This window comes from Stegodyphus dumicola, chromosome 8, assembly GCF_044657685.1.
Source record: "Stegodyphus dumicola isolate Sdum_Otavi_A_Nest chromosome 8, ASM4465768v1".
NCBI lineage: Eukaryota > Metazoa > Arthropoda > Arachnida > Araneae > Eresidae > Stegodyphus > Stegodyphus dumicola.
Window position 1 is genome coordinate 52,649,685 of NC_140775.1, and position 15,552 is coordinate 52,665,236.

At 32.5% G+C, this 15,552-nt stretch overlaps 1 protein-coding gene across 1 annotated transcript in view; it reads left to right on the forward strand.

Annotated features, from left to right (window-relative positions):
* Positions 1-11,295, forward strand: part of LOC118199859 (uncharacterized) — a 37,582-nt gene extending 26,287 nt beyond the window's left edge. Inside the window, exon 4 of the mRNA XM_035371722.2 lies at positions 7,738-11,295. Coding sequence (XP_035227613.1) covers positions 7,738-8,786 — 1,049 coding nt within the window. The 3' untranslated portion in view covers positions 8,787-11,295. The remainder of the gene's footprint in view (positions 1-7,737) is intronic.
* Positions 11,296-15,552: the final 4,257 nt, after the last annotated feature.

Genomic DNA, 15,552 nt, shown 5'->3' on the forward strand with positions numbered 1-15,552 from the left:
TTTATCAACTGCTATACATAGCTTTAATTTTTATACATTCTGAGACTTTGAATGCTTAAATTTTCTCCTTGCCTTTTCAGTAAAAAAATATTAATTTATAACGGCGATGTTCTCTCCTTGCTTTCTGTTCTTCTACCATGTGTTGCACCACAATGGTTTCCTTTTGTGTTGTTTTCGCCCGAAATATTTTTGCCGAGATATTTTTGACTAATGCCATTTTATTTAATGGTTCTAATTTCAGTTTTAAATGCTTCTTCAGTCTATGTTCTCACATCGTGAAATTTTTATTTATTATTTTTGTCATTATATTTTGGTTTTAAAATGATGACGCGCATATGAAAAACTAACTTCTCTGCTGATACAGATTCAACTTTTGAGGAATGAAATAATGTGTGTTGTCCATTAAATGTATCCATTAAGCTCTTTTTTTATTTATCAAGTTATTATTAGTTTTTAGTAAGTTAAATCAAAATCAAGAGTAAATGTTCTTGGTTATTTCCATACCTATGTTAAAAATATTAAAAGACAAAGTTTTCAATAAATATTTCATTTACAAAATATTCAAATCAATGAAAAATTATGTTGGAGTTATACTTTTTGTTTTTTTTTCCCCCATTGGCGGGCCCTTAGCCGACTTAGGCTTGGCCACTACTAAGGCCGGAAATGATGGATAAGTGGGCCACCGTTACCTCTTATGAAAAGGACGGACAAACAACAGCCATGCCTTCTCCAGAATACGAACCCAGGCCCTTCGGTACCGCAGCACGCTCCCCTAACCACAATGGCGTCTGAGCGGCATTTATGTAGTTCTTTTCTATAGCACTTTCTTTTTCAACATATTACGCATATTTATAGAGTAAAATAATGTTTTTATTCTGCTGCAGTATTTAACTATTTCGGTACTAACATGCATTATGATACAGTTATATATAATTTAGATGACCTAGAGACTTATTTTATGTATGCTTTGTTACACTTGTTACAAGTGGCAAAAGTGGCTTTGAATTTTTCTTTTTGACAATTTAATCTCAATATGGCACGTGAAAGCAATAAAATTAGAGCATTTTTTTTAACTCGCAAGAGTACTCAATTCTCTTGCTCCCCCCCTCAAAAAATTAATTTGGAGAGGGCAGAAAAGGCAGATTCCTTGTTCGTGAAAACATATTTTAATACTAAAAGCTTAAAATTCATGCTTATGAGTATTCTTAGGAAACAGTTCGAAAAGATATTTATTAAATCATAATCGCCTTAAATTAATTTTATTGAGAGATATACAAATTGGGAAAAAATTTCGCCACAAGGTACAGTATATCTTAACACATATATGCTTGCAACATAAAGGCTTTAAATTGGTAATTAGATTCATTAATCGAAAATTAATTTCAGACCTAATAAAGAAGTTCAAGAACTCATTACCTAAGTAACAGCTTAATGAGGATGGAAGTTAGAAACGAAAGCTAAATAAAACGGAAGACGAAAACAAAGGAATAGCATGGGACAGAAAGAAGGGGGGGGACATCAAAACGTCACTAGTGGTTTTACAGGTACGCTTACCGTACAACTTCCTCGTAATTTTGATAGAGACACCCCGGGGGGGGACGAATCCTAGCGTCTCCCGCTCCTCTTCTACTACAACCCAGCTTCTCGAGTGGACTTTCGGCTCACTTTTATTTTAAGTGCCCCATGCCGCACAGACACAATCCACTTGAAAAAAATTCAATCCGGTTTCAATGATAGGGAACTAACGTCGCTAATCCTTATACTAGTAAGGGCAGAAAAGGAGTTACACAACATATTCAGCTAAGTATGGTAGTGCCCTAATCCCTGGAGGAAGAAAATAATAATAAAGACGAACTTTGGTAAATGTCGGTTCAAACACATACGAAGTCGATTGAGATGAACAGCTCAAATGCAAAATAAAAAGAGCTTAGAACAAACATATAAAAATTCAGTTAGTTTATTCCAGTGGTTCTGTATCAGGCTGCTTTTAAGGTCTCTTTCTTTTTAAACAAACGCAGAAAACTGCTTTAGCTATTTACACATTCTATCACGTTGAAGTACCAAACAAACTCTTCTTTGAATTCCATAGCCACTCCTGCTGCTTTCTTCAGGACTTAACTGACTTTCTCTTTAAATAGGTAATAAACCTTCCGTAAATCTTGATGCCGGGAGGCGATGCAAGTAGCGCAATATGTTAGTAGCAATTAGTGTCAACTGCAACGGTCTCATACACATTGATACAAAGTAGCGATAGCAGAGCTGATGGTCAGAAACTTCCATAAAAGAAGGTAGGGCTGGCGAGAGAATAGATGATACTGAAGTTACTAAAGCTCAAGATCTTCTTTTATGTTACCACCGCTTACACTGAAAATAACTCAACTCTGTCTCTCGAATGCAGTCACTGGTGTGTTATAAATTTAGAACCACACCCAGGAGATAATTGGTACTTGCCTCAGAACTGCAAACACATTAACGAGAATACTATTTATGTTTTATTAAATAACGGTGGTATCACATTTGGAATTTAAGTTAACCATAAAAGTAACGAAACAGCTTTGGCAGTAATATGCTTGGGAAGGTAAAAAATTCTGTTTTAATTTATATAAAAAATTTAGATACCTGGTTAATTTAAAATTAGGCAAAAAGCAAATCTTTTTTACTCGTGAAGAAGAGGGATCTATGTCTGATCGCCCTCGAAATTGATAACGTTTTATTTAAAATCTACGCCAATCTAAAGCTCTTTTTTGTCTAATTTCAAATTTTACATTACTGTGTTTCTCTTCCAGTTAAACCTGTTAATTATTTTTGCCTCTAAAAGCTTAGTCGTTTAACTTTTTTGCGATTTCCACCAGAGTTCATGTGTTTATTCCAAAGGTACGTTCATTTTCGTAGCATTATAGACAAAATTATCTTATAGATTGGAAGCTTGTAAACTAGCCTAGTTTAAACATCACTTAGTTCTGCTTAACTAATATCAATTAATTTCCTGCTTTTCCTGAAAATTCAAGGCCCACCAGTGGCCGAGCAGTAAAATCGCTTAATACTGGTAGTTCCAACCTACTGCCGGTTGGCGTACGGGCTAGCTGCATGGGCGGTTTTATTGGTTTTCTCCGTGTGTAACGTATTTTTTCTTACTTCTGTTGCTTCTATTTCTGGCCCGAACAAAGTTATTTATATATGAACAATTCATATTCGAACATGAATCGCTTGCAAATCACATTCCAGACGCAACATTTCCGGTATGGATCGTTTGAGGAAGTAAAAAATGATGCAAAATATGAACTAATTATTTGCGTTTCCATTTCTATTATAAATCTGGCAACGCAATGACGTTTCGCGAGTAGCCAGAGGCTAATGTTGTTAATAATCGCGCATACCGTATTTTATCTCGTTGGCAATGGGAATATTTTTTTTTTTTTCGGTAAATTTTTATTAGTTTATTTCAGTTTTCAGTTTGGATCCACAAGTAGTAGGGAAAAAGTTGAAACTGAACAGAAAACGTACCAAGCTTAAGTAACAAACAAAAGTACGAAGATTTAAAAAGTTTGAGCGGTTTCCTATGTTTTGAATAGAACTTGTGCTTGAACACGTTTCTCTAATGCAATCAATCCTTCTTGCATCCTAATATCAAGATACTGCACGTCAGCGGTTCTGCGGTTATGACACATGCGGGTACATTCACATTTTCAATGTTTTGGAAGTGAACATTAAAAATCTTCTTTTCACTTTTGCGAATGGATTGTATATAATAATGTATGTTCCGAGGAAATACAGTTCTCTACAATAAGTGACTATTCTACTAAGTTATTAGAATCATGTAATACCTTTTTAGATTCAGCGTTGATAAAAAACAAGTCTTTCAGACATTTTAGTATAAAGTAAAGAAAGTATTATAATTGCGAAAAATTTCGGGTATCATATTTTAACTAAAATATCCATTTTGACCACTCTCAAATACACCTGAATGACTTTTGCGTCATTTTGACCGCTCTCGAATCTATTTAAAGATGTTTTTGCGTGATATGTGTACGTACGGACAGAACAAAGCACTGTTTATTCTCGAACGGATTGTAAAATGGATCCGGAAGAGATTTTTTTCCTGACGTCTGTGCATACGTACGTATGTATCTCATATAACTCAAAAACTAGTAGCCGAGGAAGGTGGAAATTTTGTATATGGGGACTGCTATAACATGTAGTTGTGCAGCTCCCTTTTCCTTGTAGTCAGCGGCAATATATATATATATATATAACTTTCTTAGATTATTAAGTTGGATTATTCTATTAGTGAAATTACGTTTATGTAGTCTCAATTATCATCGTTTGACGAAACGCGATGTAGGTATTAACTTAATTCGGGTTTTGAGCTGCTTTCCCTTGATAAAACCGGCTCAAACCTCGAGTTGAGCTATTTACCATTTATTGCAATTTTTTGTACATAATTACTGTGTATTTGAAATGTATTTAATTTTTACAAGAGTTCTTTTTAAATTATTTGTGCGTTAAAATTTCTTTTTTTCTCACCCTTTTTGATTTTGAAGTCATTTTGATTCGTAATTTTTACATTTAGTTTTTACGAGATAGCTTTTATTACTTTAATATTGTTTCTAGTTGTTACATGATTTTACATTTTTGCTAAGGAACTATAGTGTCAAATGTATTTTTTAGCATTAGCTTTTAAACATTCCTTTTACTTATAAAATTTTAAATTTTGCAGCTCAATGCGCAAAATTCTTGACCACTAAGGTCTCTCTCTCTAATTCATGCTGTCTTGCTACTATATATATATATATTGCCACTCTGTTACACGGCTCGGTGAGCTCAGTTTTTTTATTCTTATGTTGTTCGTAAATTGTGCAATTTTTGCTTTAAAAGTGATTGGATTATGTTCTTCTTAAGGTTTTTATGCCTTTAGTTAATCTACTTGCAATAGAATAAAGAATATAGAATTATCAACAATTTAAAGGTCTAAGTGGCGCTAAGCCTAACGAGGTTGCCATTTGTTTATTTGAAACGTTTAATAGAATATTGAATCAAGCGAGTTGGCGCACCAACAACAGTGTCTTTTTGTGGAGTTGGTCCAAAAGTAAACTTTCCAATTTGTGCATCGAAAAATTTGTCTTCCTACCAGGTGGCCGAATTGCTTGTTTTTGGCTAGAAACTCTAATTTTAGTTGTAAAAAAGATTAATTGTTTTACCTGCATTTGATGTTTTAGTTTTTTTAATTATTATTTTATTTTACAGTTTTTAATTGATAAAATAATTATTATTTTATTTAATTATTATTTTATTTATATCAAATAAGATTGAGTTTTTATGTCGCGAAGTGAGACTTGAATTACTTAAATAAGAAAAGGAAATAAGTTTGAATGAAGTGCAGCTAAAAAGTGTATAATTTATGAAGGAAGTCATGCGATATCCACATCAGATATTTCATTATATTGCACTTATTGCATAAAAAATTTATGCACTTTAAAAAATATTATTAATTTTCAAAATATATTACATAATTTTAGTTTAATGCCCCCCCGGTATTCAGTAATCTATTGTGTGTCCTTGGTCTAGTAGAAAAGACTTTATGGCATTTAAGCAGTAGTTGGTGATTTTAAATTATAATTTACAAGTATTACCTAACGTGGCAAAATAAATATAATTTCCTGCAGTCTACAAAATCTTTCCAGATCTTTCGTATTAGAAGTTAGTTTAATCCGAAGTATTAAAAAAATTATTTCTTACGGAAAATTCAGATTTTTTCTCACTATTTAATAGCATTTTCAGTCTCAAAGCTAATTTTTTTTCAATTTGAGGCATCCATTCTTAGCTCGCATTTAAAAAGGCCTTATTGTTAATGCAAACGCAGCTCTCGAATTCGGTAATATATTGAAAAATCCAAACGTTTTCTGAGATCCAGTAAAATCATGAAGCTGGGAAAGTCGGAAGTTAATTCATTTTCTCTCTGCATGCGATGTTTTACTTCGAACATTACGGATAATAACGAGGGTGAAGAGCCTAAAATAAATCCGCCATTTTGTAATTGCCACCTTTAAGGTGTAATTTCACGCTTTTACATACCATCCTCTTTTTGACAAATAGCCGCTCATCAAGTGACATGACAAACGAGACTATGATATCAAACAGCCATTTTTCGCACTCTGTTATGACAATAATTAAGACGTGCTCGGTGTTGCAATGATGAGGACAGATTGGCGGGAGGCCGCTATCGGGTCTTTTGTCTCAACATAAATCTCGACATAAAAATTTTATCTTCCTGTTCCCAATTACGTATTCGAATAAGCAGCGTCGACAGGAATGAAATCCGAAACTTGAGAGAGACAGATACCGGAATAGATTTAGACATTTCATTTTCACTTATCATTGTACATTTTCAAATACTCTGTTCTCATTCCTTGCAAGTGACACCTCTTGTAAGAAGCTGATAGAAATTAGAAGAGTAGTCAGCGTTTGAAATGAAAGCTTAGCGCTGACTGAATTTAATGAACTCTTATATTAATGTCACACTCTGTTCACGAAGACATTAGTTTTGCTTTAAATAACTAATTTTCGAAATTACTTCTTCATAACAAACATTTATAATTTGCATAACACACATAGCTTTGTTCCAGGTCTTTGTCTCCTTTTTCTTTATCTTCTACCTCCTACAATTTGAATTCTAATCTTTGGAAACTCGTTTTGATATACTGTACTGTTAATTATCCTATCTGCCTAATTTTGCTTTTTTATAATCTAATTTTGCTTTTTATATATGCCTAATTTTGCTTTTTTATATATGTTTTCTGAAAGTAAAACATAAAAACTACAAATTAACCTGTCATTGTGGACTGATATTGTTCATTTTCTGGTCATATATGCCTGTATTATAAAAGATTGTTCATTTGATTTTTTTTTTTATATATTTTACCAAATTATATGAACTTGCCGCTTTCCTAATAAAAGGAAAATAAAAGATAATTGCTTGTAAATCGATAAACAAAGCCAGTTTGGTTTTTAATAATGAAGTAAATGCAACAATAGTCAACACTAAATACCCTAACGGGTGATACATCAGTTTCAGAGAACACTCAGCACGAGAAAGTATCTAAGAAATAGAAGTAAACTGATTCCGTCAGTGTTTCCAGGCTAACTTTACTCTCAGTGTAGTCATGTCATTTTTAAAAGGTCTTCCAAAGACACTAAGAAACTTTTTAAAGTTTTACACTTCCAATGAATCTCTTTTTTGAGAAAGAACTTTTGCTTTTCATGTTTCTGTAAATGCAGAAAATTCAGCCAACGTTTTTAAAAACTGAAACATTTCCAGGCGAATTAAAAAAATATGGAAGTAGCCATGATTTCAAAGAAACTTCTGTAGTTTAAGAAGATTTGATAAAAAGTTTGAAGTGAATAAATTTTCTTGCGTGTTTTGACTTGAAAAATGTGCTTTTTTTCCCTACATATCTGAAAACTTTGAAACTGGATTCTTCTTCTTATGAATGAAGGCCTAACATTCTGCCTTAATGCATGTATATAGAATGTAGTAAGTAATACAGTAGTTCTCTTAATACATGGTAATAATAATAATAAGCAACACGTAGTAATAAAGAGCTCTAAATTTTAAGCACATGGAACCAGTAACTAATTTATTGAAATAAATATTATTAATTAATGTTAGTGTTAATAATTTTATCTAACTGAGCATTGTTCCTTATACTTCTTGTCATTAATAGTTTTCTGTTTATTTAGTTTCCTTAATAGATGCTCATCATCCGAAGAAAAAATTCGAGATAGGATACTCGGAGTGTGCCCGAGAGGTGGATCTTTTCCTTTCCAATCTGATGGATCCCCAGTTGTCTGGTCTTGAAGCTGAACTTCAGAGACGACTCAAAGATCACCTGTGCAGAAGGCTTCATGACATCCGGAACATTGAGCCTCTTGTGGAATGTGGCAAGAAAGATGATTCAGATGAAATGTATGATAACTCATCCCCGTCTTCGTCTGGGTTCAGGAGTAACGAAAACTCTCCGCCGCCACAAAGTAATGTCATAAATTGCTCAGACCAAGTTTTATTAGCAAAATCTACAAAATTTGATGCTGTAGTAAATAGACTTGATAATCATCATACTGAAAACGAACATGATAATGTTTTTGCCTTCAATAGACAGTCAGTATCATCGACCTTAAATGCTCCTAACTTCACAACGGTTGGATCTTCCTCCCCCGAGAGTTTGAATGAGAATATTAGACTTGCTTCATCGTCGGATATGTACGAATTAGATAAAGGGAGAGCTTCGACGTCATCACTGGAGTCTGATGGATCGTCTAAAGTACAATATTCCATGGCTTATGCAAGAGAAAGGCTTAATCCTTGTTTTATAGAACAGCAAATGTTAGAGAACTCATCCGATCTTTGTGACGATGAAGGCAACTCATTTTGGGAACAGAAGGGAGAAAGTGACGAAGGATTTTGTAACCATTTACAACAGATACCACTTGTGCCTAAGCGCTTGCCCAATGGTGAATGGGCTCTAGTTCTGCCAGCTAATTTAATATCTGATGAAAATAATGTTGCGCAAACTTTCAGCGCTTTTCGCTTGGTTTGGCCTAGCAGTAAGATGAAGAATAACACATATGTACAACGACAGAGACAGAATTGTGTCGCTTCGCCTGTGTCCAGTAACTTTTCAGATACGAGTTCTGAAGAGAACTGTTCAAGAAGTGAAGGGGATTCAGTTATGAGATCAGATCAAAATAATCAAGGGGAGGCTTCGCAGTATATTTGGAGACCTTGGTAAATATGATTTTCGAACCACTAAAATTATGCTTTTAAAATGTGTTTGTTCATTAAATATGAACACAAATGACATCGAAAAGCTGTTTATTGAAACCCTAGAACTGGAAGGCCTTAAGAGAAAAAGCAATGACGTTGTGTACCTGAGTATTTGTTATCGTATTATTACGAACGAAGAAAGTCGAATTATTACAGGAATTTATTCTACCTACATGTATAGTAAAAAAGGCATTACGATATTTTAAAGCAAGAATTAATGAAGGAGAAAATCAGGAAGTATGATTGATGTACCTAAAGTATGTAATAGAAATAAGAGCTTTAATTTCTAAATTCATATACTAAAATAATCACCTTCAGGTGGGACAAAGCTAAATCGAAAGCGCAGAAAAAATACGAAAGAGATGCAATTTGCCAAACGATGTACTTCATAAATGTATTTTAGAGAAGCTTCAGTTATGAGGAATGTTTAAAGAATAATTAACAGAGAATACAATGAATATAAATAATGCAGTAATTTTATCGTAGAAAAAAAGTCAAAATTCGCGAGTCAGTTGTGAGAAGAACTTCGAAATTTGCGGAAGTTTCGTGGTTTGTGATTACATGATTAATTTCGCGAAAATTTCGCTCCGAGAATAAAAATGGCATTTAAAAGAAATGTATACCATAAATTTATGCAAATATCCTAGTGCATACCTATATAAACATTATACTACATAATTCAAAAAATTATACTCACATTTATAATCATGATTTCCATTTAAATGGATGATTTTCTTAATACTTTATATTACCAGCTACTTAAATTTTCCGATTTAATGCTCTGTCTACTATTCTATTAACACGATTTTAATTTGGAAGAGATTCGTTCAGCACTGACATTTTTTATCGGTACTGAAAAGTATTCCAGAAATCTAATAAAGTTTCACACTGTGTAAATTCTCTTGCAGTAACTTTTCAGTAATGAAATTTATATATATTTATTTGGCTTCTTATCTTCGAACATAGAAGTGTCATTGAAAATAAATACATTCAATTCTTCATCTGAAAGGTCTTGATCTGAAAGGCCTTAATTGAATGATTTAAATTGATCATGATAAGACACCCACTTTACCAAATAATAGTTTTTTCCTGCGAAATGGGTTTTTCAATTACAAACGGGGCCGCTTGTAGGAAGACAGTTGTCAATCTGCTAATTCATTGAACAGTAGGCTGTAAATCACTGATAACAATATAAAAATTCTTAACTGCCTATGACTTGGAATCTTGGTTCAAGGTCCAAAGCTGTTGCTTGTATTTACAGAAAGTTTAATTTTCAGTGTGTTTTTTGCATAAATGCTAATGAAAGCCAATATTAAAATTGCTTAGCAAAATGTCTTACAATTAGAAAAGAAATTTTAAGAAATTTCTGGAAAAAACCTGAAATTCCCATTTTATCTGATGTTCGGGGTAACACCTGATGTTGAAGAAACCTCGGAAAACAACTTAAAATTTTCAGGAATTCACACCGCGAAAGAATTTCTGTTTAAATATGATTAATAAAATTTGAGTTTTTGCATCATTTCTCCACTAACGCATATTTTGATATCCGAAGAAATGAATTTATTTTACTTCGATTAATCCACTTGATGTTTAATTTTTTATAGCAATTCCACCAAAAGATATTTTATTTATTTTACTTAATTTTATTTACGTACGATGCTGAAATCGAATTTTTGGAGATTTTTATTGAAAAATTCTTTTTCTAGAATGTCCTGACATATTTTATCTTTTCAAATTTTTCGAAACTAAAAGTATAAAATATTAAGAATGACACGTGCCTTATCGATTAGACAAGTTTTATAAAACTGAACGACGATTTTATTATTCTGTCTGTATACGGTTTATCAAAGATTTTTTTCATTTTTAAATTCGAACATTGAAGTTATTATCGTAAAGCGACTGTAAAGCATAGCTTCAATCGAATTCTAAGGACTGTAGTTTCCAAGGCCTTGTCGGAATAGCTAATTTAGAGTTAAATTTGACTTCTTTTTTAAACATTATACATGGTTGTACGAATATACATAGAATTTCATATTTGTTTCTAGTTTTGAATAATTTTCTGATAAAATAAATTAAACAACAAATATTTTAATTTAAAAAAACTGTTAGAAAAATTTTACATGCTAAAGTATTCATGATTTCATTTAAATTTTCTATGCAAATATGAATTTCAAATTTAATGCTGTTTTATAATGTTAAGGCAGTGTGTTAACATTTTAGGATATAGAAATAAAACAATTCTGCATAAAATTAAATGTACAAATGATATATTTATTGCATATTTATTTTGTGTTCTTCTAATTATATGGTAACGGTTTTCATTTATTGTAAAAGGTAATTCATGTAAATACTGTAGTTTAAGGATTTTTTATATAAGTTATATATATTTCAAAGATCTGCTTTAAAAGAAGTGTATTTCTGAAATCAAAATCTTTAAAAAATCAAAAGTGCTTTGTAATTATATGAACTGCTGCAATTTTTATTGTATTTTTAATAAATATTATTATTTACAAGTAGCTTCTTCTTGTATATAAAAAAAATCACGATCGAGCCATTAACTGCAGTAACTAAATCACTATGCTACCAGTTACAAGAATAACTTTTAAATACGCTATAGAGGTTTCAATATCGTGCACTTAAATTATTTATAAGTTAATGCAATTTTTAATTGTAAATAAATGTTCAAAAATACACTACGGTGCTATTTATCAAGTATAAAAGAGAGAAAGAATAAAATAATGTTACATCCAAGTACACTTAACCCTTGATTATTCGTAATAATCCAAAAATGAGCATATAGAATTGTAATTAATACATGGCTCCCGTAAAAATAAAACTCAACTCGACTTTTGTGGATATGAAACTAAATTTCATGTTCACTAAATGATCCTTACATGCTGTCTCCAGCATTTTCAAAACAGAGCTGAAATGACAATTGTTCTGATACACGACATTGCCTTCTTTTTAGCCAGACCCCAGTTAACAGCTCAAATTTCCAGACCTGTCCGTTCCATACTTGTTATCTAACGAAAGTTCAATGAAACATTCGTATTGAAAAGAAAAAAAAAAATGAGCTTAAAAAGAAGAAAGAAATTGCATTAAGGGAAGGGAAGGATAAAAAAAAATGTGCAACTTACAGAAGAAAAGGAATTTTTGGTCTGGGGCAGTTTTTGCAGAAAAGAAAAAGTTGATCCCGAAATGTTGGGGAAGGAGAGAGGGGATGAGGAACGATTTTACTTCGTGCCACCTTGCAGACGGTTTCCCCTTACGAGACGGGGAGGAGTTAGAATGTTTGGCTACCGAAATCTTTTGATCTGCCTTCTGCTGATTCAGTTCAAGGGAGAGAGAGTAACGTAAAAAAAATAATAAAAAAAATATAGTGTTCGAATGAGGGGGAGATAAAAAAGTAAAATTAAAAAAAAGAAGAAATAGAACCGCGAGGTGCTTACAGTGGGTAAAGGAGAAAGGTCGTCTAGCGGCAGGGGTCACAAAAAAATTCAGAGGTGAGAAAGCAGACGATGTTTACTTCCAAATCAAGAGAAAGTGCCTTGTGTTACGGCTACGTGTTCACCACCTGCTCCCTTTACAGGGACAGTAAGCATTTTACATTTGAGAATTCCGAAAGAATTTTGACCGCTTTCTCAAAGAAATATACCGTTTGCTAACATACGAATGTTGTTATCTATTTTATTTTATTGAAATTTTGATTATTTTATAAATATTAGGCAGTGGGAGAAGCACAACTTTTAAATTAAGCAAAGTTATTCAACCTTATCGACTGTGACTTTACGGATTGAAAATACTTTGAAAGTCCCGTTTTAAATTCATAATGAATAAGGCTTATGTGCCAAAAGCTAGGCATGTGTAAATAATATAATAATAATTTGAATGGAGCGTACTTATATATAACGGGATGGATTATCAAGTTCTCATCTTAAAAGAAGAGGTATCACTGGCAACTTCTAAATAACCAAATCCTTCTTCTACGTGATTATATAGGTTGCCAAAGGAACCATAGGAGGAACATGTTGGAAGAGCAAAGGAATGAGAATCTGATTACATCTCGGAGAAGAATTTATCATTAACAATAAAAAATAAAAATTTAAAAAAAAGGCGAAATATCATAAATTAAAAAAAATTTCGCAAGATGTTTAACATATGGTAACACAAACATATGTAATTAGTTGCAATAAATTGCAAATGCTCATAAAATTTATCAGTGGGGTATAATGTAATAAAAAGCATTTTATTTATATCAGTTGGACATATTTTTAAAAAATGTAAATCCTAAAGAAGTGTATGTATTGTTTTTAAATCATCCACTTTCTAAATAAGATTTTGAATCATAAATCAAGATCTTTCGCTTTGACGAATCGCAGCATTCTGAGAAATGACAATGCGCTGCCAAAGGACACATGCATGAAGATATATTAAAGGTTTTATGCTTCGCGCAATGGCAATACTAATCAAGAACCACTTTTTAAAGTTTTCGTTCTTTTTAATATGTATAACCAAAAAAATCAGGCAGTGAAATCAAATTCTTAGGAACATCGAAGTTGGAAAAATTTCATTAATAGCCTCACACACGGACATTCTCGATATGGAAAGTTACTGAACAAATCAAAAAATAACTAGCAGCATTAACACGATTTCAGTAAACACACAAATTTATTTGTCCGAAACAGTTTGCGGAAATATTCGCAAATCAGTTCAAGAAACAATTTCAGAATGAATATCAGTCCGATCGTCAAGATGTAAGGATTGATGGACAAGCAAAATCTTTTTAAATGCGATAAAAAAATTAGCGTATTCAACCTATAACTACCTGAGAAGTTTATATTATCGTCGAAAGTAGCTTAAAAAACCCAGAAAAGCTGAATTGACCACGTTCCAAACAAAAATTTACAGATTGTAAAAAAAAAAAAAAAAAAAAAAAAAAAAAAAGCCACTAATATCTTTAATTCCTTCTTTCGTGATGCCTGGGAAAACAGCTGTCGTCTAAGCTGTTAAAAAGACTCCCAAAAGACCAAACGAGCCGTTAAAAAGACCCGCCAAAAAGTCTCTCAAGATATTGGCACTCATAACACTTCTTCTTTCCATGACTATGTTTGAACGAATTATCCAATAAAGAATGGAATGCTGTTTTTGATACATATCAGCTTAAACCATGCAATCTGATTTCAGACAGGATCATTCAGTTGAAAAAATCTGATAAACTTCGAAAAAAATGAATGAAAATTTTGACAAAAACTAAACAATGACGACACTCTTTCTTAGATTGTTAAAAACGCGATTAATAAGCAGGGCACACTGACCTGCTGTTTATTCTCATCGGCTACAGAGGTTCTCCGACTATGACAAAATTCTTCCTAATTATATACAAGAAAAGGAAGTTTTGATTAGAACTTCTGCTGAGTATTCCGTTATTAAGATGATTAAATCTAGGGTTCTTCAAGATGCTATTTTAGTCCAGTTTCATTCAGTCTTTACCCAGAAAACTTTCCGAGTTTTAAAAACGCCATTACTGCTTACTACATTGATAATACGGCCTTCTAATCAAGTCGTTAAAGCTCGGTATAAGACAATAACAACAAGCGTAAAAATATTACTCCCTTCCTTTTGAGCTGGTGCAAAACAGTTAAGATTTTAATCAATGCCTCAAAATGGTTCTGGCAATTTTACATAGGCAAAAAATAAAAGTTCCGATAGATTTTTTATGTAGTTGATTTTTTTATATTAATAAAAAGAATGAAGTATTCTGTACCAAAGTACGTAATACATTGCTTTAGAAACTTTGTAAGGTTACTATTATTTGAATAATGAGTTATTTTATGATTTAGAGCTTTACTGTCACCTCTCTTTACATTTCTTCACCAAAATGCAAATTATGTTGAGTATTTAAGCTGAGGTTGTAAGGTTGTAAAGCAAAACGTGTTTCTCCCTCTCTAGGACATGCTACTAGGCTTCTGCTAGCTCAGATAAGATTGCATTCTTCAGTTTTGCACTGCATTTGCCGACATTTTATTTGTGACACCGGATAGAAGTTTGCGCCAACTTTGCGTTGAAAGCCATTTCTATAGCTTTTGATTACTAGTCTTAATTTGAAATTTGAATTTACTATTACTTAAAGTTACATCGCCGCAAATGGTTGACTGTTTAAGTGAGCAGTGCCATTTATATTCAAACTTATGATTTAATACAAAGTTGGTTTTTAATTTTCTTAAGAATCTGAATTGCGTTTCAGACACAACGGTAATTTACTCCAACTCTGTCAGGGTTTGATACCAGTTTAATGCTATCAGGTTCTGTGTTCCTCCTTACTTGCTTTGGGAACATTAACTGTCCTGACTCGGAACAGGGAGCTTACTAAAGCTATGTTCAATAAATTTGGGAAGTAGACAATACACACAGGAAGGGTATACGAAACCCTTTATTTTTCTCTCTTTACAATGATTTCCGGAACTTCGGAATACAGAGACCAAGCACTTGTGGTCTGAACGTAAGAATATAAAAAATATTAACTAAAAATCTAACTAAACTAACTTTGGATTAATAAACAAGTGCCTAACTCCAAGATTGACAGTATATTTTCAAAAAGCCGTATGTAGTACAGAGAACTGCTAACACTACGATACCTTTAAAATTATCAAGAGGATTAAACCTCTGGCCTTGAAGGCAACCAGCAACCGAGTAAAACTACTATGGCAAGCGGCCTGCTTCTAATAGCTCCT